The sequence below is a fragment of the Cornus florida genome, unplaced genomic scaffold (assembly GCF_030987335.1).
Source record: "Cornus florida cultivar Cherokee Brave unplaced genomic scaffold, ASM3098733v1 CherokeeBrave_3.0.0_Hap2_Chr05, whole genome shotgun sequence".
Lineage (NCBI taxonomy): Eukaryota > Viridiplantae > Streptophyta > Magnoliopsida > Cornales > Cornaceae > Cornus > Cornus florida.
Genome location: NW_026775575.1, coordinates 1,699,135 through 1,724,714, shown reverse-complemented (window position 1 = coordinate 1,724,714; position 25,580 = coordinate 1,699,135). Strand labels below are relative to the sequence as shown.

General features: G+C 35.8%; 2 protein-coding genes across 4 annotated transcripts; one reads left to right on the top strand and one right to left on the bottom strand.

Moving 5' to 3' along the window:
* Window positions 1-8,739: 8,739 nt before the first annotated feature.
* Window positions 8,740-24,990, top strand: LOC132306066 (uncharacterized). Of its 3 annotated transcripts, XM_059803264.1 has the most exons (5): window positions 8,742-9,167; window positions 9,347-9,412; window positions 9,712-9,918; window positions 10,005-10,076; window positions 24,746-24,990. In XM_059803264.1, the coding sequence occupies exons 2-5, from the start codon at window positions 9,368-9,370 to the stop codon at window positions 24,773-24,775; spliced, it is 354 nt and encodes a 117-aa protein (XP_059659247.1). In that variant the 5' UTR covers window positions 8,742-9,167; window positions 9,347-9,367; the 3' UTR covers window positions 24,776-24,990. The 3 variants fall into 3 exon arrangements, with proteins under 3 accessions (XP_059659246.1, XP_059659245.1, XP_059659247.1); XM_059803263.1 differs by lacking the exon at window positions 24,746-24,990 and having other exon boundaries at window positions 8,740-9,167; window positions 9,353-9,412; window positions 10,005-10,383; XM_059803262.1 differs by lacking the exon at window positions 24,746-24,990 and having other exon boundaries at window positions 8,740-9,167; window positions 10,005-10,383.
* On the bottom strand, window positions 11,554-12,308 carry LOC132306065 (uncharacterized). Its single transcript, XM_059803260.1, has one exon. The coding sequence runs from the start codon at window positions 12,296-12,298 to the stop codon at window positions 11,690-11,692; it is 609 nt and encodes a 202-aa protein (XP_059659243.1). The 5' UTR covers window positions 12,299-12,308; the 3' UTR covers window positions 11,554-11,689.
* Window positions 24,991-25,580: the final 590 nt, after the last annotated feature.

Sequence of the window (25,580 nt, the reverse complement as noted above, 5' to 3'; positions counted from 1 at the left end):
CATGGAGGTCCAAAAAGCTCCTAAAAAAAACAGAAAGCTGAACTTTGCGATCAATTTCCAGCATCAAGATGACATTTTCTGGTAAAATACGAAAAAGAAATCACCCCTAAAATCATGTTTTCTATTCAACCATGTTGAAAAAAGGAAATAAAACTGAATTAAAAAGTCTAGAATGCCCCTAGATCAGAATATGCAACAAAAACACAAAATGAAATCGTAGGAGGCTCAAAACACAAACGATGAGGTTTTGCCCGGAAACGACTTTACACGCAAACGTAACTTCCCTATATAGACACGCTACAATGTCCATGGCTTAAAAATATAGCCGATACAAAATCCGACCCCCCAACGGGCAAAAAGACAAAAATGGACTTGGAATGGAAAACATGGAATCTAAAAATGTAAAATGGAGTCAAATGACCGTTTGGCCCTTGGCCACACTTCATACAAGATTAATAAGACCCTAGGAAAGAATGAAAATGGAATTCCCACACCCGATGCAACCATGGTGAAACAATGACTTGCGATTTTTCAAGGTTTTCATAATATTTCATGAAGTTAAAAAGCTGTATAGAATACAATACACATGTCATTGGCCTCTAACCTCATCTCATACATGTCAAATACATTGAAAGGAGTGCACTTATGTACACATTACATACATGGAATCAAATAATACAAATTTGACATATAAGTCTACAAAATTACATTTCCTGCTAACATTTGCATGAAATGGAAACTTGAAAGCTACACGACATCCAAGGAATGCTAGGCTTCACGAACCAAGTCTTCGTAACTGAAATATGCCCCAGTATCGTAGTGGTGAGTAACATAAAGCTACTCGTAGGAGATGAGCATGCATCGACCTAGCATTTTACAAATTTATCACCTTAAGGTGAAACATGTTAAAGGGGCTCATGCCACCTAACATCTATGTCTAAGTGAGACTTGGGGAGCATCCTAAGCTACCTTAGTGTCTAAGCAACAAGAATCATGATATACATACATGTATGAAACGAATCATGGTGGGGATAATCCAAAGAAGACGACAAGAAGAATGCTTGAACATAGATTAATATGAATTGCATTTTCAACAGAATTGAACTAGGTCTAGAGTAATCCATACAACATGACAAAAGTATATTTGAATACAAGTTAACAAGAATCACATTATCCATGCAATTCAACAACAAAAAAGCATGTTCTACAATGCAACAAGGTTTAAGTTCTCAAAGACATCAACTTAGAATCTAAAGCACAAAATAACAGTAGTGGTTCTTGCCACCTAACGTGTATGTTATAAATGAATCAATAGGATCAATCCTAAGCTTTATTAGAACTTCAAAACACGATTTTCAATATCGATGCAATTCAACCAACATTGTAACTTCCAATGCAATGCATAAAGCACAATTTCGCAAAGTTAATATCCTGTAACTTAAAATGGAACTACAAATAAGAAGCAATAAGTTACAACATCATCTAGTTATCAACTTGAAAATAAAATGCGAAATCAAACAAAGTGGATACTCGGACGTCACGCTGGATCAGACAGACAACATAGTTACTTTAGGGTTACTAGCCCATGGGCAACCTCCCTATGTGCACACTAGACTATATAGAGGGACTATCCCCGTATTAGAACCATGTCCTAGCCATAGTCAAACAACGACATCCCCAAGTTTCCAAAATCAACAAGTTGTGCAACAACGCATATATCAACAGGAATATGCAAGATAATCAACTATCTACCAAGCACAACCAATTTTGGAAACCTATACAATACATGCTCTAAGTCCACAACTAATATGCCAGGATGAATGTCGAATCTTCAGTGTGCGATTCGTTACACGCTATGCATGAATGATATTAAATATGAAGTGTGCAAATCATTACGCAAGATAACAATATATTCAATATTGAAAACATAAGCTCATAAGTTTAAATACAACAACAAGGTAGAACTTTAATTAAATCATGTTAATTTAAATCCCAAGGTTCTAAAATAACTTCTAATAGTCCCAAATTAATATATACTAGTAAACAAGTCATGGCCAATACAAATATCAAGTGACAACCTTAATTAAGCTAATGGGACCACAAAATTGATTTTAATTAATTCTTTTTATTAAAATCTCTTGATTTTCAAACTTAACCAAATGCTCTCAAATTAACCTATGTTGAAAAACATACCAAGAACTAATGTAATATCACATTACAAGTTTATTTCATTCAATTTAAGACCATGTGAATTAAACTTTCACTAAAGTTAAATATAAATTAAAACTTGCAATTCTTATGCAATTAATCCCAATTTAATATATGTGAACAACTATACCTAAGCTTAATTTTCTAGCACGCCACAATACAATTCCAAGTTATATATCACCATGAGGATTAAATCTTAAACATGGAATTTAATTAAATAAAAGGTTTCAAAACCTAACCGAATATTCTAAACCAAATATATGTGAAGCTATATGGCATGTAAATCAAGAATATCAAGTCGGAATTCAAATAGAGTGAATAGTGCACTCGGGGTAAATTAATTAATTAAATTAATTAATAATTACTAACTTTCAAAACGCCTCCAATCTCTTTCAAATTCAACTATGTTGGAGAGCATGCTAAGGCCTAATTTAATATGCTAACACATATTGATTTTAAGCTAGTTAAGGCCATGTGAATTAATCTTTCACCTAAGATAAATATTATATAAAATCTTTAATACTTGTTCAAATTCCCTCAATTTAATATATGTCAATGACCATATTATATAGTATTATATTACCATGCTACATGTTTAAAACAAGTCAGAAGCAACTGGGAAAATCAAATCCAATACAAGAAAATTAAATAATAAAATCTCTAGATTTCATATTTAAGCATGCAATCAAGTTGTATAAGCATCAATAGCATGTTATATAACAAGAATTAAACCTATAACACCTCCTACCTCAATTTGAGAAGAAAACCTCAAAGGCCCACCGAAAAAAAAGTGTTCCGAATCCGCCGAAACCGAAGAGTTTTGTCGGGGACAACACGATCTATATGAATCCCCAAGAAGCCCCATGAAAATCCAAACTTGGCCTCAAACCCAAACTCAAAACTTGGCCAAAAATGGTTTCTAATAAGGGTTAATGGTAGAGCACGACGAGGCGAACAACAAATGTTAAGGCCGAAGGATTTCTACTAATGAAATCAAGTGGAGGAGAAGAAAGAGTGAAGGCAGCCACTTGGGCTCCCATGGCTGCCAGCCAAGAGGAGGAAGAAGGTCTAAAAATCTGATTTTAAAAATTAGGGCAACAAATTTATAGAGATCGCAAAAAGAGCCCCGAAAGGGCCCCACCAGGTCCGGAAAAGTTGATTTTGAGCAAACACGCTCAAACGGAAAAACTCTATGAAAAAAAAGATTTAAAATAAGAAAATATGAATAATGAAAGAAACGGCGTCAAAAACTGAGTCCCGAGCAGAAAGTTATGCCCCGAACAAGTTCGGCAGCAACCGGGTCCAGAAATTCTGAAACTGGATAAAAATGACCAGAAGGAAATTCTATGAATTTATGAGTCAACGAAAAGTGAAAATGAATCCCGTACGAGGATCCAGGCTCCAGACGAGACATTTTTACAATAACATTCGTTAGTTGCACAATGGCCCCTACAAAAAGAGTTAATTGCGAAATTGCCCCAGAATGAAAATATCTTTTTTCTTAGATGCCCCTGAAATAAAATATCTTCAAAAGATATTTATGAAAAACACCCCAAGAAATGAAAAAGATTCTGAAGAATTGTGCATCTATGCCCCTGTGGACACCGGGAGCAACCAGAGTACCTTCTTGCAAAAGTAAAGATACGTATTTCGAGGAAACCACTCAAGATGAAGGCACGTGAAGTCAAAAACCAACTCCGAGCATGAGAAGTGAGGTTGTGCCAAAAACTGACAAACGGAGATAAGACGAAATAGGAAAATGACAGAATAGGGAAAAGACGAAATAGCGCATAGTGTCCGAAAAACGAAAAATGCGAAAATGACTCGGTCCTCAAAGGAAGTTGTCAATTCACATGAAAGAGTCTCAGAAACCAATTCTGAGTACTTGAGATGACACTAAGCGACATGAAACAGAGCTCAGAAAAGAAAATTAAACGAAAAAAATTCATTCGTAAAATTTCAGGAAAAAGGAAAGGAAGGCAAATGATCGGGTCGTTACATTATCAGACCATGAAGTGGATTGAATGGTTTCATTTAGACCTTGAATTAAAGAAGAGAGGCTGGCTTCTATTGATCCTGGTATAGAACAACAATCGTCATTGATACTGGACTAAGGACTTTCATCAAATTTAGCATGAATTAATTCAACAACTTTGGAAGATCTGAGATTGTAATATCTGAAAGCCTTGCTTTTGATAAAGTATCCCAAGAATATTCCTTCATCAGCTTTTGCAGTCAAATTTCCCAAGTTGTCTATATGATTGAGAATAAAACAACTGCTGCCAAACACCTTGAAGTAATGAACTGTTGCAGGCCTTCCATACCATAAATCATAAGGAGTTTTAGTTGAATTTGGTCTGAGAAGCACCCTGTTGATAATTTACACTGCAGTGCTTACAGCTTCTGCCCAAAATCCCTTAGCAAGACCTTTTCAAGCAACATACTTCTCCTAATTTCCTAAACAGACCTATTCTTTCTTTGTACAACCTCATTTTGTTGAGGAGTAGCTACAACTAAAAACTCTTTCTTGATACCCTTTACATCACAATAGCTTTCAAAATCTCTTATTGTAAATTCAGAGCCAAGGTCACACCTGAGCTTTTTCACAGTGTAACCCTTTTCATTTTCACCTAGATTTACAAACTTGATAAAGTTAGAAATAGCTTCAGCTTTTTCTTTCAAGAAGTAAACCCACATTATTCTGCTGAAATCATTAATGAGAAGCATAAAGTATTTACTTCCACCAATACTAGTAGTTCTAGTAGGGCTACAGAGATCCATGTGTATCAAATCAAGTGCTTTGGAAGTGTTGATTTATTTGGAGGGGATTGAAACTTTAGTTTGTTTTCCCTATTGATAGGCTTTACAAATATAATTGTTACTGAAGTTTTGATCAGGTAAGCCTTTCACAGCTTTTAGCTTCAGGATTTTGGATAGATTTCTTGAATGAAGATGACCTAATCTCTTGTGCCATAGTATAGATTCATCAAATGTGGTTAAATTGCATTGAGTAGCTTCTTCATTTCCAGAGGATCTACAAGCTTAGAATAGAACCTTTTCAGATTTAATGTCAACCACATTGCATTTTTCTTTGTCAAAGCACACCTTCTTTCCATTGTCACACAATTGGCTGACACTTAAGAGATTATGTTTAAGGCCTTCAACAAGTAGAACTTCTTTAATATCAGGCAGTTCTGCAGTTTTGCTTATAGTGCCAATGCCTATAATTTTTGCTTTTTGATTATCTCTAAAGATCACATTCCCACCCTCAAAATTCTTCAGAGAAACAAACTTGGAACCATCACCTATTATGTGTCTAGAGCTGCCACTGTCAGCATATCATTTGTTATAAGAGTTACCTGCCTTGAAGGCTATATACACCAACATACTCACTGCATTCATCTTCTTAGGCATCCACATCATCTTGGACTTCACAAGAGATCTTTTGCTTTTGACCTTCAAAACTTGAGTCAAGTAAGATTGCTTCACATACATCTTGGTAACTTCGAAGTTTCTGATGGATTATGTAACAAAATCACTTCCATTCAACCTTAAGCTATTGTAGGTGTTGTTAAGTATATCATACGTTAATCTCAATGGTTTTACAGTTGGAAACTTTGCATACACCTCACCAGTGGTGTCCTTAACAAACACATAGTGGTTTTGTTTAACTTTGGTTACTGTGTCACAGATGTAACCAATTCCAGTCTTCTAAATTTGCTTTGTAGATTACTTCAAAATCTCAGCCATATTCATAGACCTTTCTTTAAGAATCAATGAGAGTTCTTCTCTACATCTTTTTATAGACCATTCAGTATAGGATTGAGACTTCATTAGAGTTAAGAAGATAAGAGAAACTGAACACAAGGTTGACAACTTAAGATTGAAGTGTTTAACAAGAAGTTGTTTGGATTTCTGCAATTCAGAACTGAGGGCTTTCAGCTGAGACTTTTGTTAATTGCACTTCACAGCAAGTCTCTCACATTCTTTAAGTATTTCTTCAATCTCTGAGTCACTGTCTAACTATCTTCTTCAACTTTAGTTGTTGTCTGTGGTATTTCAAGAATAACCATAAACAAACACTCATTTTCTTTTCATTCTTCAAGTTTGTCTTATTCTGAAACTGAATCCCAATCTAAAATAAGAGCATTCCTTCCAAATCTTCCCTTGAAGTTTCCCCCTTCTTTCTTCCTTTGGTTTTGCCCTTTTGAAGTTAGACAACTCGAGACATAATGGCCAGGCTTGCCACATCCATAACAAGTTAGATTTTGGGATTGAATTCTCTTCTTAAACTTAAATTTTTTGAACTTCTTTGACAGAAAGGCCACTTCATCCTCTTCAAGATCCTCTTCTTTAGACTTTGGTTCAGATTCTTCTACAACTTCTTTGGCTTTAAGTGCAGCTTCTCTTCTTTGAACAGTTAGAAATCCAATTCTCATTTCATAGGCTGTAAGAGAAGCTTGTAGATCATCAATCTTTATTTAAGATAAGTCTTTATCCTCAAGAATTGTAACCTTTGCATTGAATCTAGGTGTAAGAGACTTAAGTATCTTCTTGCAAACATCAGAGTCTTTAATGTCTTCACCAAGGGATTTCATGTTATTGACAATGTCATTGATCCTAAACAAATATTGAGCCACAGTTTCCCTTTCCTCCATCGTACAAGCTTCATATTGAACTTTATAGAGCTGAATCTTGTTTTCTTTAATAACAGTACTTCCTTCATGAGCAGCCTAAAAAGAGTCCCACATTTCTTTAGCTGTCTTGCAATTCTTGACTCTAGTAAACTCTTGCTGCTTTAAAGTACAATAAAGGACATGTTTGGCTTTACCATCATTAGCTACAACAATTTTATCAGCTTCAGAGGGATTATCATGACTAAGAATCACAATACCATGCACAGCAGCATGCCAAACATTAAAAAAGTGAGACATTAAGAATGCTTCCATTCTGATTTTCCATAAATCATAGTTCACACCACTGAACCCTGGAGCTTTGTATGCAACTTGGCTTTCATCCATTGCTAAGATCAACTGTAGGCTTACTAGAACCTTATACAGCAGACCAAAGCTCTTATTCCAATTGTTAGACCAAGAGGGGGGTAAATTGGTCAAAACCTTTTCTTATATAAACTTCACAACAATCAAAATAAGTAAGCAATAGGCAATGCGACAGTATTTATAAGGAAACCCTCTCAATTAGGGAAAACCTTGGTTCTTGGCTTATGCCAATTCAATCATCCACTAGTTATAAAGTAAGTTGTTACACACTCAGTTGTCTCACTCTCTACACACACCCTTGTCATAGAAGTAGACACTAGTTTTCACACACTCTACTCACACACTAGCTCAAAACAGTGTAAACACACCCCCCTGTCCTCGGCAACCTTGCCTGGACCAAACAAGCTCTTAAAGCTCACCAAATATACCATAGTAGATGTAAAACAATATTAACAAGTCCTTCCTACAATTCAAATGGTTTAAACAGCTCAAAACTCAAAGATACAACCTTAAAACCTCAATCTACTACAGTTAGGGTTTGAGGGTTAAAAGGGGAATTTTCTCTTGAGATCAACTCAACAGTACCTTATATAATATTTGTTCACTGTAGTACTCATGATCATAGCTTTAAACAATGAAGTATAGCATGAGAATATCACAAAGTCCATTATAGCCTTTGTTTCAGCAAAACACAACTTAAGTCTTAGGATTTGAATACTGAAAATCACAGCTAACCAATTTTTTATCATAATGCCAACTTTAACGGTCTTGATTCGTCAAAATATACTTGCTAGTAGATTCAAAACTCATAAAATAGCAAGGTATAGTCAATCAGTGCTTGAATCCATGAATAAACCAATAAATAAGCGTAATAGGTGAATTCACTGTCCAAATTTAATTTCAGCATGTTTTCAATAAAACTTTATACTTAGCAAGTGTAAAAAGATGAATTATACTTGTGTCAACCCTTAGAATAGACCACAACACCTTGGAACTCAAAAACACTACTCAGTCCAGCCCTTGTAGTAGTAAAAATAACAGCAACAACATCTCACTACGAGAAAAACAGTTTTTTACCACACTTTTTTTACCACGATTTTTTAAAAAACCGTGGTACAAGGCCCTTTCTACCACGGTTAATCAAAAACCGTGGTAGAAAGTATATTCTTTTACCACGGTTCTAAAATAACCATGGTGGAAAGTATATTCTTTTACCACGATTATAAAATAACCATGGTAAAAGGTGAATTATTTTAATATAATTTAGATGCTTCTTTCTACCACGGTTATTTTAGAACCGTGGTAAAATACTTTTTATCACGGTTCTAAAATAACTGTGGTAGAAAATGAATTTATTTCACTTCCTTCCATCCCTCTTTCTACCACGGTTAATAGAAAACCGTGGTAGTAATTTAGTTTCACCCGCTCCTACGCGGGTTTTATTCCTGTCAGTTTCTTAAAAAAAATTTAAAAATATATATTTTATATACAAAAATATATTTACTCACACGTGTCCACACACATACAATATTTCAGGGAAAATCATTTCAACCTCCCCAATCGCCTCCATCTCTAGTATCATTCTCAACTCGGCCCTCTCTCTGCCTCTACAACTGCAAAGTACAAAATCTACAAGAATCAGAACCCATATCGGCATATCAGATATGATTTTGAATAACGACGATGATGATGATTTTGAATCACCCACCCACAAATTCCAGATCCACCGCAAACCCTCAAGCGTCTCCGGCGAGGTTGCACAACCGAATCCATATCGGCCACCCAAAAGCGGGAGTTGTGGCGTAGTGTCGATGAAGAGATTGTTCAAAATATCAAAACCCATATCCTTCAGCTTCCATCGCCCGTTGTTCCAGTTTGGGTTGGCCGTTCGCAAGCTTCAGCCTCTGATCCGCGCGCTGTCTCTCAACTCTCAAGCCCTCTCTCTGCAACTGCTAACTTGTATGTATTGGGTTTTTTTTTTTTTTTCTAAATCAATTAATAAATTTCTGTAATTCTTGTTTTGCAAACTAAATCCTATTAAGTGAAATTTTTAGTGCAAATCATTTTGTATAATGTTCTAACCCATTCCCTTTTTTGACTGCTTGTACGTATTTGATTGAATTCTGGATACAAAAAAGCAAAAGGCATCATCAAATTCAATGACAAAAGGGGTCCAACTTGCTCTTGAAAATGATAAACAAAAGGTGAATTTTAAACTCTAAACTACTTCCTATATGAAGTCTAGAATTTTTACTATACATCTTTTCTCAAACAAGCAAAGGTTTAAAATGATACCTTATATAGAAACAGATTTAGTTGGCCAATCTGCTTAAATAATGTTTATTATCAATTTGTAATACTGAAATAAATTGAATGGGTGATTGTGCAACTATTTTTTTTTCCCCCTCGTACAAATTGTGTGACAAGCTAGGGTGACTATTATTTAGAAGACCGGATGCCAGATGGCATTCTTGTTCTCATACTTTCTTTTTTGACCTTCAAGGAAGTAACGGCTACTAGTGTCCTATCAAGTCGATGGAGGTATCTGTGGACACATTACTCTCGTCTTGATTTTGATGCCCCAGAAATGATTAGTGAAATATATTGGACAATGGACGAGGAAGTTGTTGAGGCTGAAAGGGTGAGATATGTCAAATGGGTGAATTGGGTTGTGCAGCTGTATAGGGGCTCAACTATTGAAGAATTCAGGGTTCGTTTTTCATTTAATTATCTCCACTTAGGGTTTATTTTGGTGTTATATTTTCTTTAATTGATTTGCATGTACTTGAAATGTAGTCTTCCAAAAGGACTGGGAAAAGACAACAACGGGAGCATCAATTGCATGGCCTATCAAGTACATCAAAATTTGTAAGTTATATGGTCTTTATGTTTGATAAAATTCTTTTATGATTGCACATTTTTAATGCTTTTTATATTCATACTCAGGGGGGTCACATGCCTTTAAGTGACCAATTTTGTGGTGTATCTTGAACTTTATTACCTTATTGGTACATCAGCCCGTGTGGAGGTCATTTTTATTTCTTGTTTTAAAATATTGAAAGCATGGGAGTATGGGATCATCGTATGTGGAGGTTTTGATTGATTGTTGTGGAGGAGAAATTGTTGATATGTTGTTTAAGGAGTTAATGCAAGTTGGCAACTTAAATTTTTTTTATGTATTAGTTGTTATTCATATTATATGCATATGATTGATGTAAGAAAAAAAAGAGGTGGATTAATTACCTTGAAAAAAGAGTGCTATAGTCACATTTGTATGCAAATCAAAAGAAGGAAACTGAACTCCAAAACATCTTTAAAACTGATCCAAATGACAATTTCTGCTATCTAAAACAATGCTAATAGACATGATGGTAGTAAGATAGCCTGAATGCACAATTTAACAGATGTAATCTGCAAGGGATACATAGGACCAAAGGAATCACCACCACGAACAGAAGAGTGATATGGTGGTGATCAGTAGCACCACCACAAGGTCTATATAATCATACACAAAAACTCGTATTGTATAATTTTCTCAGTGAACCTAGAACATGTGCCGATCATTTCGTTTAGGCATGGTAAACAAAAGAACCTAAGGAACCATAACATATATGCAATTGTTCTTCTTAAATTACTGATTCTCCTTTCTGTTGACATTATATGTTGATTAGACAATGTTTATTTCTTTATTTTTGGTAAGTTAAGTAAGTTGTATTAAGATAAAAGCATGTCCAAACAAGCTCTATTAGAGGAGGGAGGAACACAATCTGTTATAGTCAAGCAATAACACATGGCAACAAGTAGAATAATACAAGCACTAGCAACTAGAGACAAATGGCCCTTACCAAAACAAAAAAAAATACTAGAGACAGATGGACTTACAATAGACATATGATACATTTTTGTGACATGTATCATTAAAAAGCTGTGTGAAATTTTTTATATTGTATTTGAACTATATAACCATATCCTAATTAACGTGAAAAAAAAAATTAAAATAAAAAAAATAAATAAAAAATAGAACATATATAAAGACTTAGCTCCTCCTTTTAAATACAAAAGTTGAGGATTCGAGTCCCCAACGAAACAAATAGGGATGTATAATTAACCTACCGAAAAAAATATATTTGTATTATGAAAAAACACAAATAAAACTAAGATATTCCTTGATTCATATGATAGAAAGAAAAAAAAAAAAAAATCCTACATAATCGCTAAATGTGATACATACGTTCAAACAAATTGAATCTTATTATTATTTTTTGGCACATTTAACAAATCATTCCCTAAATATGAAGACCAATCTTATATTTTGAAAAGGCTAGATTTGGAAAGAAGACGTTGAGAAGCAAACATCATTTTCTGGTTAATAGCTCTACTCTAAATCAAATGTCTGGAAGTAGAATATTGAGAAATACCACTTTCCAACAATGAAATAACTCGTTGGAACAAAACAAAAACTACAAAACAAGCAACAAATTTCATTCCATCATAGCAACTCCCCCAGCAGCCTTCATCTTCTCTATCACAGCATTTGCCTCCTCTTTGGCCACTCCATGTTTGAGCAAAACAGGTACCTTTTCAACCAGGTCCTTGGCTTCCTTCAATCCCAGGCTCGTAAAAGCCCTGACCTCTTTGATTACCTTGATTTTTGCAGCAGCATCAAATTTCCCTAACTTCATATCAAATGCAGTTTTCTCAGCCTTCTTCTCTTCAGCCTTTGTAGATTCAGTATTTATCCCTCCCAGGGGACCCAAGTCCATGCCATCAACTGAAATTGGTTGCATCTTCGGATGCCTAAGTGTATCTCTGAGAGTGGGACCGATCTGAACACGTTCTTCAGGGAGTAGGGAAGCAATTCTTTCGGCAAGCAGAATTATATTTTCAGAAGGTGGAGTTTTAGGGCCATATGGATCATAGACGGGTGGATATTTGGAACTTTTAGGCTTGGCCTTGGGATCTCTTGGAACAAAGTCAGGTTGAAAGGAAAGGAATTGCAAAGGCCCAGTTATTTCAGGAAGAGTAGGACGTACACTAGTGGTTCTGAAGAGTGCAATGAACTTCATGGTTTTGTTCACTAGTGAGAACATAAAGTAATTAAATGACGATGGCTAGAAAGTGGCGTTTTAATCATGTAGTTTTAGCATTCTGTGTAGCTGAGAGGTCTTCCTTCACTTCGCCGTAATGATTTGAGAGGAATCTTACCTGAAAAAGGGAATAAAGAAGGCATAAACAACACTCCTCTCCTCCCAAAACCCTCACAAGAAAGGCCATTACTTGGTGCTGATCTCGCTGACGCGAGATGTTAGGAGATGAACATAACTGTTAAAATTATTTTGCATAATTTTTTGCTTTCACATCATATCGTTTGTTATCCAGATCATTGCACCAAGCAATGACTCCTTCTCCTAACCTCTCGAAATGGAAAAAAAAGAAAAATCAAGAATGAAATTTTGGCTATCCAGTAGTTAATGCATCAACAAATACAACAAAACCCACTTCTGGTCTTGGTGTGATCAACTAGAATTCCACTTTTTTCTTTTTCATTGTTAACTAGCACAAATGACAATTGCAAAGTAAGAAATTGTAACACCCAAAATACTTCTTGATCTAAGCCGCTTTCCCAATTTATAAGAACATTGGCAAACAGTTAAAGTTGAAAAAACATTTTGAAACGGGCATTCATTCAAACATATCGCGTGCAACCCATATCATGCAATAATAAATCACAAAAGATTAAAAATAAATCATACATAATATGCAAAGTTTTATAATGCTAGTTATATAGTAACATTGTCCAAGTAACAAGCACCAAAAAAAAAAGAAAAAAGAAAAATAGCAAGAAGCTTACTAGGTAGTAAAAGACGCATTCAACAAGATGAGTGTTGAACAAAAGGTAAAGATTCCATTTTATCTTCTTTCTATTTTTCCCTACTACTTCACTTTCCTTTGTAAGGTATCTCTTTACTGAAGCAATTATGCCTTGGTAGTAGTAATATCTGTACTACTTTCGAATTATGACATAGTAGATAAAAACTTTATATGAATCTTGCAATCTAGTAGTAATGGTAACTTTTCATCTTTTAAAATAAAAGTTTGATGGTTGAAGTCTGTGTAGGATGCTTGTAAAATTCATAAATGAGAAAAATGTTGCTAATTCATCCATTGTACTCATTTACAGTAAACAAGTTTTTATGTAGCAATCCAAAGTTACCTCCCAGTTATGATGCTGATAAAATTTCTTTCAAAAATTTATAGTAGTAGGGTCATGTAAGTGAATGATTATTGCCCAAAAAACAATTTTAAAGGAACTGATAAATAAGGTATGAGCATTATCCATGCCAAGCCTCTTTCTTGTATATACATACATACATAGAGAGTTAGATCAAATGCTACCTATTCCATATTCTAATAACAGTTCAACCTTATTATGACTTTAGTATGTCCTTGACAAAAGGATTCCATTCATTCTAAAGCTGTTGATAATGCAAGCAAAGTGTGACGGCCCAAGTTTTGTAAATACGGTGCGTCAATGATGACCAAAAGATGACCCGATAACAGATACGAAATGTGGAAGCGAAAGGTGAAACAACGGTCTCCAGAGATACAATTCGTCTCTAAGACACCAATGTGATCCTCAATGAGGTCATGGAACCCAAAGGAAAACAAATGCGAAAGTGTCGTTTCAAAAACGGACAAAAAGGAACCTAGGGGCAAAATGGTCATTTTGCAAAAAAGTGGATTCAAGTGCTATCGAGCACACCACTGGGAAGACAATGAAAAACTAATCATGATGGACTCAAGAATTTTATTATTCGGATTCCGGACAAAGGAGAAACGACAAAATAAAGAAAAACGAGCAATAAAGTTAAAAGGGGTAAACTGGTAATTATCCATAAATATCTGGGTGCAACCGAGCACACCATTGGATAGATAATGAAAAATTAATCAATTTAAAAAAAAAATCACTTGATTTGGAGTATGGATGAGGGAGAAAGGTCAAAAACAAAATCAACGTCATGGCGGCCCAACGAAGGCCGTGACAGCTATAGTGCCGTCAACCCACTACTGTTGTAACTGAGAGTAAAAACGGGCATCTAAATGGACTTTTCTGGAAAAACTCGAAGAAGAAACCCTCTCTAAAATCAAGTTTCCTACCCCAATTATGGACAGAAATAAAAAAAAAAAATACATTGTAAAATGTCCAGAATGCCCCTAAGAAAATCTGGTCAAGGGGGTAAAAATTTCTCCGAGCTGCTGCCCAAAGAAAGGAAATAGGGTTTCGGGAGGTTTTTGAATTGCCTAAATTGAAAATGCAATATTAAAATACACCCACAAGACCCCCGGAAGTTTCGGATCGGTCGTCACACTTTTCAAAAAAAAGTCGATAAATAGTACCAAGTACATTTGCACTAAAAATCTGCAAAACCTGGCAGTAAGGATTTTTCGGACAAATATGGATTTTTGAGGGCCAAGATGGCATTTTCTTGAAAAACACAAAGAAGAAACCTCCCTCAAAATTGAGTTTTCTATGTGACTCTCAAGGAAAAATGAAAAAAACACATTTTGAAATACCCGAAATGCCCCTGGAACAGAATATGGTAAAACTCCCTAAAAATGCTACTTAGAGTTTTTGTTTCATCAAGGATAGTGTTGTTTGCCAAAGTAAGTATGCAAGTGCATGTAATATGATAAAATAGATGTACCAACATGTCCTAAAGCTTCTTTACATACAATTAACAAGTTTTAGCATACAAAGCCTCCATAGTTGATAAAAGTACATTTTCAAGCAAAATATTGCACCAATTGAATACAAGTCCAAATATAAACTTGCTTGGCCCTTGGCCTCTGGCCTCATGTGTTACATGTCAAATGCATTAAAAGGAGTGTACTTATATACACTTTACATACGTAGAATCAAAGAATAAAAGTTTGATACATAAAGCTACCAAACCATCCAAGCTAATGAAATCTTCAAATCTTGAGTCCTGTACCTGAAATATACCTCAGTAACGTAGGGGTGAGTAACATAAAGCTACTCGTAGGAGATGAGCATGCATTGACCTAGCGTTTTACAGTTTTATCACCTTAGGGTGAAATATGTTAAAGGGGCTCATGCCACCTAACGTCTATGTCAAGTGAGACTCAGGGATCATCCTAAGCTACCTAGATCATTTCTAGCATAGTCACATTGTTCATGCAATTCAAATAACATGGAAACATGTTATACAAAGCAACTAGATATAGATTCTCAAAGTCTTCAACTTGAAATCCAAAATACAAAAACAACAAGAGTGGGTCATGCCACCTAACGTCTATATTCATAATGAATCTATAGGAACATTCCTAAACTACATTTGAACATTAAAATACAATTCATGATATCAATGCAATTTAACCGACAATGAAACTTCTAATACAACGCACAAAGCATGCTTTCACAAAGTTACATCTTAAGCTCAAAATAGGAAATCAAATAAGGAAGCACATGTTACGATATCATCTAGTTATCAACTTGAAATGAAATACGAAATCAAACAAAGTGGATACACGGACGTCACGCCGGATTAGACTGACAACATAGTTACTTTAGGGTTACTAGCCCATGGGTAACCTCCATATGTGCGTTCTAGACTATATAGAGGGATAATCCCCCGTACTAGAACCAAGTCCTAGACGTAACCAACAACGACATCCTCAAGTTTCTAAAATCAACAAATTGTGCAACAACGTATATATATCAACATGTATATATAAGATATCAACCATTTACTAAGCACAACCCAAATTTTGGAAACATATACAATACATGCTCAAAGTCTACAACTACTATGGCATGAAAGATGTCAAATACAAAGTGTGCAATTCCTTACACATAACAACAATATATTCAATAAGGAAAAAAATATTCTCATAAATATAAAAATAACAACTATGTTATCCAATACTCAAAAGTAATCAAGTGAACATACACCAAATCCAAATCCATGATTTAAATATAAAAACAACTTTCAAAATGCAATTAAATCAACGGAGTAATAAAATAGAATTTAATTAGACGTAAATAGTTAAATTCTCTAAATTTCAAGTTAATCCCAAATAACCTTAATTTAATATATATTGAAGGACATGTCATGGTCATCACATATATAACATCAAATGACAATTTAAGTGATTAAAGCACTTAAAACAAAATTAATCAAGCTAATTAATTAATTTCCTCTAAATTTTTAAACAAAACCAAATGTCCTCAATTTAATCTATGTTAGAGAACATGCCAAGGCCTATTTAAATACCACATTACAACTTGATTTCATGCTTGATACAACCATATGAATTAAACTTTCACTAAAGATAAATATTAAATAAAAATTGTAATTTTTAATCAAATGAGCCAAATTTAATATATGTTAACCGACATATCCAAGTATAATTTCCTAACATGTTACAATTCAATTCCAAGCCATACATATCCTTGAGTATTAAATCCTTTACAAAGAAATTAATAAAAATTAAATTCCAAGATTTATACAAAACATGCATACAAGTTGTATAAGTATATATAATCATCAATACAACACAAATATAATCCTAAGACACTCCCTACCTTAATTTGAGATGAAAATCTCAAAAGCTATCAAAACGAAACGGCTCCGAATCCGACGAAACTCCTAGGTTTTGTTGGGGACAACACGATCTATATGAATCTCCAAGAAGCCCCATGAAAATCCAAAATTGGCCTAAATCCCAAACTCAAAATTTGGTCAAAAATGGTTTCTAATAAGGGGTAATGGTAGAGCACGACGAGGCGAGTAACAAATGCAAAGGCCGAAGGATTTTCACTTAGGAAAAGTAGGTTAGAGGAGAGAGAAGATGGCAGCTCCATGGGCATCCATGGCTGCCTTTGGTCGTGCAAGGAGAGGAGGAAGAAGAAGAAAATCTGATTTTTTTTTCTTTAAGGCACCTATTTATAGTAAATCACAAAAAGTGCCCCGAAAGGGCCCCGTCGGGTCCGAAAAAGTTCATTTTGTGCAAACGTGCTCAAACGGAAAAATTTCGTGAAAAAAAAAAGATTCAAAATGAGAAAATATGAACAACGGAAGAAACAACGTCGATAACTAAGTCCCGAGCAGAAAGTTATGCCCCGAACAAGTTCGGCGACAACCGGGTCCAGAAACTTTGAAACTGGAGAAAAACGACCAGAACGGAATTTTATGAATTTACAAGTCAACAAAAAGTGAAAATGAAAACCGTACGAGGATCCAAGCTCCAGACGTGACATTTTGCAATAACTTTCCTTAATTGCACAATGGCCCCTACAAAAAGGGTTAACTGCGAAACTGCCCCAGAATGAAAATATCTTCCAAAAGATATTTTCTTAGATGCCCCTAAAATAAAATATCTTTAAAAGATATTTATGAAAAACACCAAGAAATGAAATTTATTCCAAAGATTTATGCATCCATGCGCCTATGGGCACCGGGAGCAATCAGAGTATTTTCTTGCAAAAGTAAAGATACGTATTTTGTGGAAACCACTCACGATAAGAATACGTGAAGTGAAAAACCAACCCCGAGCACAAGAAGTGAGGTTGTGCCAAAAACTGACAAACGGAGATAAGACGAAATAGGAAAAATGACAGAATAGGGAAAAGACGAAATAGCGCATAGTGTCCAAAAATGAAAAATGCGAAAATGATTTGGTCTTCAAAGGAAGTTGTCAATTCACATGAAAGAGTCTTAGAAACTAATTCTGAGCACTCGAGATGACACTAAGCGACGAAAAACCATCCACAGAAAAGAAAAGACAACGGAAAAAATTTATCCACAAAATTTGAGGAAAAAGGGAAAAGAAAGAAAATGACCGGGTCATTACAACCTTCCCACCTTAAAGGGATTTCGTCCGAAATCCAGCCCCAACAAAACAAAAGGCAAAACTAGGATAACTACAGAGTACATCTCCGAGTACCCCAAACAACATACAACGAAAACAACCCCAAGGCTGAAAGACAACGCTCAAGCCAATGACATTTGCACCCACGTGCTTAGGACTGGACAACCTCTCAAAAGAAAAATGACCGCACGGCCACACGACAAGTCAAAGGTCACTCACAGAACGTAACGCCAGACAAAGGAACGGAAGACAACAACTGTAAGCATTTCTTCTGATGAACCATCATACAGATCCAAAAACAACCCAAAAAGAACTCCAAGATCATCACAGATCAAATCAAAGTACAAAACAAGGACAACGTGGCAGTACGAATAGCGACCAGAAGCTGCCCACACTTACTCGTTAGTAAGGTAGCATGACAGTATAATGCACTAATTCATAACCTACCCCCCACTAGGTCTACTTATGAAACCTCTCGATACAAATGACATCAATGTCATGAATCATCATTACCAAAAGCACTACGGGAAACAGGCATCTTGTGAGAGTTGGGGTAGCTAATCCCAAAACTCTGACAACAATGTCATAGGCACCGCTAAACTTAAGGTTCTAAGTCCTCAATATAACAAAACCAACAACTCCAACGCCTCAAAATACTCCTATTAACAACCTCAATCAAGAGTCCAAAGTCTAACAAGCAAAACATCATCTCCGAAATCCCAGATATCATCCTGAAACCGATCAACTACGAAACCACACTGAAATCAAACATCGGATCAAAATCCCTACTACGGATGACCAAATCCTCGAAATACAAGTCCACTAAGTGGTACACACATCAAGTCCTGACAACCAAAGTCACAAAACGAATCTCTTAAAATCGTGCTTGGAATCGCCAAGCTAAATCAAAATCCTTTAATTTCAATTCACAATCAATCACTGGAACTACAATTCCTCAAAACTATGCCTAGCCATAACTAGGACGAGAAAACTCCATAAACAAGCCAAATCCAACGGCGATCTTTCACAACTTCTTCTAAGAGTCAACCACATCTAGGTCTCCAAAAAAAACAAACAAGTCTCCAAAGGACATTCTCAAAAGAGTAGCGAGTTCACCTCACGAATTAAATAAATCCTCAATGATATGGATGCAAGTCCCCGTAAAATGATCTCACACCAATCAACTCACTCTGAGCACCACAACTCCTTCAACAACCATGGCAAAACTCCCCATGGAAAGACACGAAGGAAAGGAAACCACCAGTCCTAAGAAGGATAACACCACGACTCCACCTTTGAAATGAATGACAACAAGGTTAAAGACTTCACTCCCTACATGAAAGTAAGTCGACCAAAATCCATCAAATCCTCGCTAAAGACTCAAAATGACAATGATGATCCTCACGGACTAACCAATCCCAAAACTGTGCACAAGGCGACGAAGAGAAGAGACTCACTCCTTGTGAAGTCCCAACCACGAACCAAGAAAGAAGAGGAATCCCATTCTCCCACTTCCCACCTTAAAGAAATGGACAGCTCAAGACCAAACAAATGTGACAACTCCTCTATAAGGAATCTCACAACAAAATCGGACACACTACATACGACTGAGGGAAACAGAAAGGAGAATCAAACACGGAAGTCATGCATATGACAAGGAATGCAATTACCAAATAAATAAATCTACTCACATAGATAAAACGAAAGGTACATGCGGCACGTCTCCACGTAAACGCAAAAGTCATGTCACAAAAATGCAGTAACAACATGGCATCTCTAAGTATATAAAGAAGGCATGCTAAAGCCACATAACAAGAAAGCAAATGTGGATAGACCTCCACCTACTCATGCATCGCAATAATATAAATCATACTACTAACATGGTAGTAAATGAAACTGTAGAAAACAAAAGTGATGAAACAATGAACCCTATGGACATCGTGTCCTAGAGTGTCTAGGTAGAAAGAATGATCGGCCCTAGCCATAACTGTCTCCAAAAACCAACGCAACAACAACCTTTCTCAAAACAAACATGAGCCCTTACCACGATGGTAAGACTCTAACAATCCATTTCCAGTCTAAAGGTGACACTCTAAGTGACACTAACAGTGCAATGCTCTTACCAACCCTAAACATCAATCAATCAACTTGATCCCAAAAGTATTATCACGCAAGGAGAACTTAAATGAAATGGCCACTTTAGCCATACAATCGAACAATCAAAATGATTTCCAAAAATCATCATCAAAATGACCATCAATCACTGACCAAAATGACTACACCTGTCGGAACAAAACCCAACGCTGATTTCATCCGAACTGTACTTGTAGCTTGCCAGTACGGTAGCATGACAGTGCCATGCACCCACCCACAACGTACCCGCCCATGAAAATTACAATCTCAGAGGAACCTTCCAAAACAACCAAGGATCCCAAAACGTCCAAAACCTAACCATGGCCTAAAATCAACAAATCCAGTACTACGGTTATGCCTAATGAATCACCCCACGAGAGCCTAAACCAAAGGTGTCTCTCCACCTACCTCAAAACCAACTCTAGGCCAACAACAACCTAAACTACAATACAACTGTGACTACAATCACCATCAACCTCAACTCATGCCTCAATGACCAATCCCGTGTCATGTGAAATATGCAACACAGTTATGTATATGCGAATCAAATCTAGCATACATCATATGTCATGCTCTTTATATTGGAATCAAAATAAGTTAAACAGATAGCATACCACGTATAGCACATAAGCACCTAAACATGTTATCAAACCAAAACATGTTATCATGAAGCATATAAGTACGTAAAACAAAGCAACAGAAATGTGATATGCACCCAAAACCCGTCGTCCCAAGGTATTCAAACCTGGGAGCTCTGATACCACTTGTGACTGCCCAAGTTTTGTAAACCTGGTGTGTTAGTGATGACCAAAAGATGACCCAATAACAGATCCGAAATGCAAAAGCAAAAGGTGAAACAACGGTCTCTAGAGATACAATGCGTCTCTAAGACACCAATGTGACCCTCAAGGAGGTCATGGAACCCAAAAGAAAACAAATGCGGAAGTGTCGTTTCAAAAACGGATAAAAAGGAACCTAGGGGCAAAATGGTCATTTTGCCAAAAAGTGGATTCAAGTGCTATCGAGCACACCACTGGGAAGAAAATGAAAAACTAATCATGATGGACTCAAGAATTTTATTATTCAGATTCCGGACGAAAGAGAAACGACAGAACAAAGAAAAACGAGTAATAAAGCTAAAAAGGGTAAACTGGTAATTATCCAGAAATATCTGGGTGCAACCGAGCACACCATTGGATAGCCAATGAAAAATTAATCAATTTTAAAAAAAATTCACTTGATTTGGAGTCTGGATTAGGGATAAAGGTCAAAAACAAAATCGACGTCGCGGCGGCCCGACGAAGGCCGTGACAGCTACAGTGCCGTCAACCCACTACTGCTGTAACTGAGAGTAAAAACGGGCATCTAAACGGACTTTTCTGAAAAAACTCAAAGAAGAAACCCCTCCTAAAAGCAAGTTTCCTACCCCAATCGCGGACGGAAAGAAAAAAATTGCATTATAAAATGCCCAGAATGCCCCCAAGAAAATCTGGTCAAGGGGGTAAAAATTTCTTCGAACTGCTGCCCAAAGAAAGGAGATAGGGCTTCGGAAGGTTTTTAAATTGCCTAAATTGAAAACGCAATTTTAAAATACACTCACAAGGCCCCCGAAAGTTTCGGATCGGTCATCACACTTTTCAAAAAAAAGTCGATGAATAGTACCAAGTACATTTGCACTAAAAATCTGCAAAACCTGGCAGTAAGGATTTTTCGGACAAATATGAATTTTTGAAGGCCAAGATAGCATTTTCTGGAAAAACACAAAAAAGAAACCCACTCAAAATTGAGTTTTCTACGTGACTCGCAAGGAAAAATGAAAAAAACACATTTTGAAATACCCGAAATGCCCCTAGAACAGAATAGGGTAAAATTCCCTAAAAATGCTACTTAGAATTTTTGTTTCATTAAGGATGGTGTTGTTTGCCAAAGTGAGTATGCAAGTGCATGCAATATGATAAAATAGATGTACCAACATGTCCTAAAGCCTTTTTACATTCCATTAACAAGTTTTAGCATACAAAGCCTCCATAGTTGATAAAAATACATTTTCAAGCAAAATATGGCACCAATTGAATACAAGTGCAAATATAAACTTGCTTGGCCCTTGGCCTCATGTCTTACATGTCAAATGCATTAAAAGGAGTGTACTTATGTACACTTTACATACGTAGAATCAAAGAATACAAGTTTGATACATAAAGCTACCAAACGATCCAAGGTAATGAAATCTTCAAGTCTTCAGTCCTGAACCTGAAATATACCCTAGTAACGTAGGGGTGAGTAACATAAAGCTACTCGTAGGAGATGAGCATGCATCAACCTAGCATTTTACAGTTTTATTACCTTAGGGTGAAACATGTTAAAGGGGCTCATGCCACCTAACGTCTATGTCAAGTGAGACTTAGGGATCATCCTAAGCTACCTAGATCATTTCTAGCATAGTCACATTATTCATGCAATTAAAATTAAATTCCAAGATTTATACAAAACATGCATACAAGTTGTATAAGCATATATAATCCTCAATACAACACAAATATAATCCTAAGACACCCCCTACCTCAATTTGAGATTAAAATCTCAAAAGCCATCAAAACGAAACGGCTCCGAATCCGACGAAACTCTTAGGTTTTGCCGGGGACAACACGATCTATATGAATCTCCAGGAAGCCCCACGAAAATCCAAACTTAGCCTAAATCCCAAACTCAAAATTTGGTCAGAAATGGTTTCTAATAAGGGGTAATGGTAGAGCATGACAAGGCGAGCAACAAATGCAAAGGCCGAAGGATTTTCACTTAGAAAAAGTAGGTTAAAGGAAGAGAGAGAAGATGGCAGCTCCATGGGCATCCATGATTGCCTTTGGTTGTGCAAGGAGAGGAGGAAGAAGAAGAAAATCTGATTTTTCTTTTTTAAGGCACCTATTTATAGTAAATCACAAAAAGTGCCCCGCCGGGTCCGGAAAAATGAATTTTGAGTAAACGCGCTCAAACGGAAAAATTTCGTGAACAAAAAAGATTCAAAATGAAAAAATATGAATAACAGAAGAAACAGCGTCGAAAACCAAGTCCCGAGCAGAAAGTTATGTCCTGAACAAGTTCTGCAGCAACCGGGTTCAGAAACTCTAAAACTGGAGAAAAATGACCAGAACGGAATTCTATGAATTTACAAGTCAACAAAAAGTAAAAATGAATCCCGTAGGAGGATCCAGGATCCAGATGAGACATTTTGCAATAACTTTCGTTAATTGCACAATGGCCCCTACAAAAAGGGTTAACTGCGAAACTGCCCTAGAATGAAAATATCTTCCAAAAGATATTTTCTTAGATGCTCCTGAAATAAAATATCTTCAAAAGATATTTATGAAAAACACCCCAAGAAATGAAATTAATTCCAAAGATTTATGCATCCATGCCCCTATGGGCAGTGGGAGCAATCAGAGTACTTTCTTGCAAAAGTAAAGATACGTATTTCGTAGAAACCACTCACGATAAGGATACGTGAAGTCAAAAACCAACTCCGAGCACAAGAATTGAGGTTGTGCCAAAAACTGACAAATGGAGATAAGACGAAATAGGAAAAATGACAGAATAGGGAAAAGACGAAATAGCGCATAGTGTCCAAAAACGAAAAATGCGAAGATGACTCGGTCCTTAAAGGAAGTTGTAAATTCACATGAAAGAGTCTCAGAAACTAATTCTGAGCACTCGAGATGACACTAAGCGACGAAAAACCATCCACAGAAAAGAAAAGACAACGGAAAAAATTTATCCACAAAATTTGAGGAAAAAGGGAAAATGAAGAAAATGACCGGGTCATTACACAAAGGAAGGAGTGCTTCACTTATATAACCACTGTAGTGATAGTCCATAAAAGATGCCCATCTCTAAACTTACCTATAACATATTTAGGAGAAATAATTTTGATAAATAAACTTAGCTAAAACATTACTTTGAGAGTATATATGAAAATTAAGTAGCAACTCAAGAGAGAGAATACCTTGTCATAATTTCAATAGCTTGTAAATTACATATACATTCTAGTGTACACTAAACAAGGCTAGCTCCACCTTAAGACAATTGAGGTGGTGCCAAAGACTCCACTTGGAAGAAAAGCTTCCTAGGAACAACATACTCACTACATGAAGCTGATAAAACGAGCATCTTCCTTTGCTTCCATTTTTGTAACACCAAAATGGTAATTACACAGAATTTCTTATGAAATTCTAGATACATATAAAGCCTTTGATTTTGCCATTTTGGTCAATTTAAAAAAATACTAATAAAAAAATAAAGAAGAAGAAACCTTAGCTTGGTAGTAGTTTTAGCTTGACACACTGAACTTGCTTTGCTTGAGTTAAGACCATGTTAATACTTGCTTTACTAGAGTTAATACGAAGAGTAGATCTTTCAAAGTACCTTTATTATAATGCTTGCTTTGCTTAGTTTAATTTTGGCAACTTTATAACTTGCTTCACATTAATTCTCTTACTTCAACTATTACATCTTTGCAGGTTAATGTTAGGATTGCGGGTTGCGGTTGACGTTACTTTTTTTGTTGCCACTATATTTTTTGTATAGCATCTGAAGAAGTTGCAAGAAGATATGAAGAATTTTTGTTTTATTTTGGTTAACTAAATATATAAGGTGTGGATCATGAACTTCTTTGAAATTTGTATATGATTAATTTTTGTATAAAACAATGATTTGGAATTGGTTATATATATATATATATATGATGTTATTGCTGAGTTGTAAATTATTTTGGTTATGATGTTATTTTTTATTTATTTAGGATTTGCTTACAGGGTTCTTATAAGGCTAATAGTAGGTAAAAAAAAAAAAAAAAAAAAGCTTTTATAAGGGCTACACTATTATTTTTTAAAAAAATTATATAACACTTTCTACCACGGTTTTGTACCGTGGTAGAAAATCTTTCTTTCTACCGCGGTTTTGCACTGTGGTAGAAAATAGACTTTCTACCATGGTGAAAAACCGTGGTAGAAAATATAATTTCTACCACGGTGCGGAACTGTGGTAGAAAGTCGACTTTCTACGACGGTGCGGAACCGTGGTAGAAAGTCTCGACTTTCTATCACGACTCAAAATCATGGTAGAAAGCCTTTTCCACCGTGGTAAAAAGTCATTTTTCTTGCTCTACAGCTAATACAGTAACAAGGCTTGAATCAGTGAGTTTTCCTAGCATTAATCTTCATTAAAACACTTAGAAAAACAAGTTGATTCTATGCTCTTGAGAGAATACTAGCTGCAGCACACTTTTTAACAATTCTCAAAAGGCTTGAAACCCTAAAAGCTTTATAACAACATATTTATAGTAATGCTGAGTAC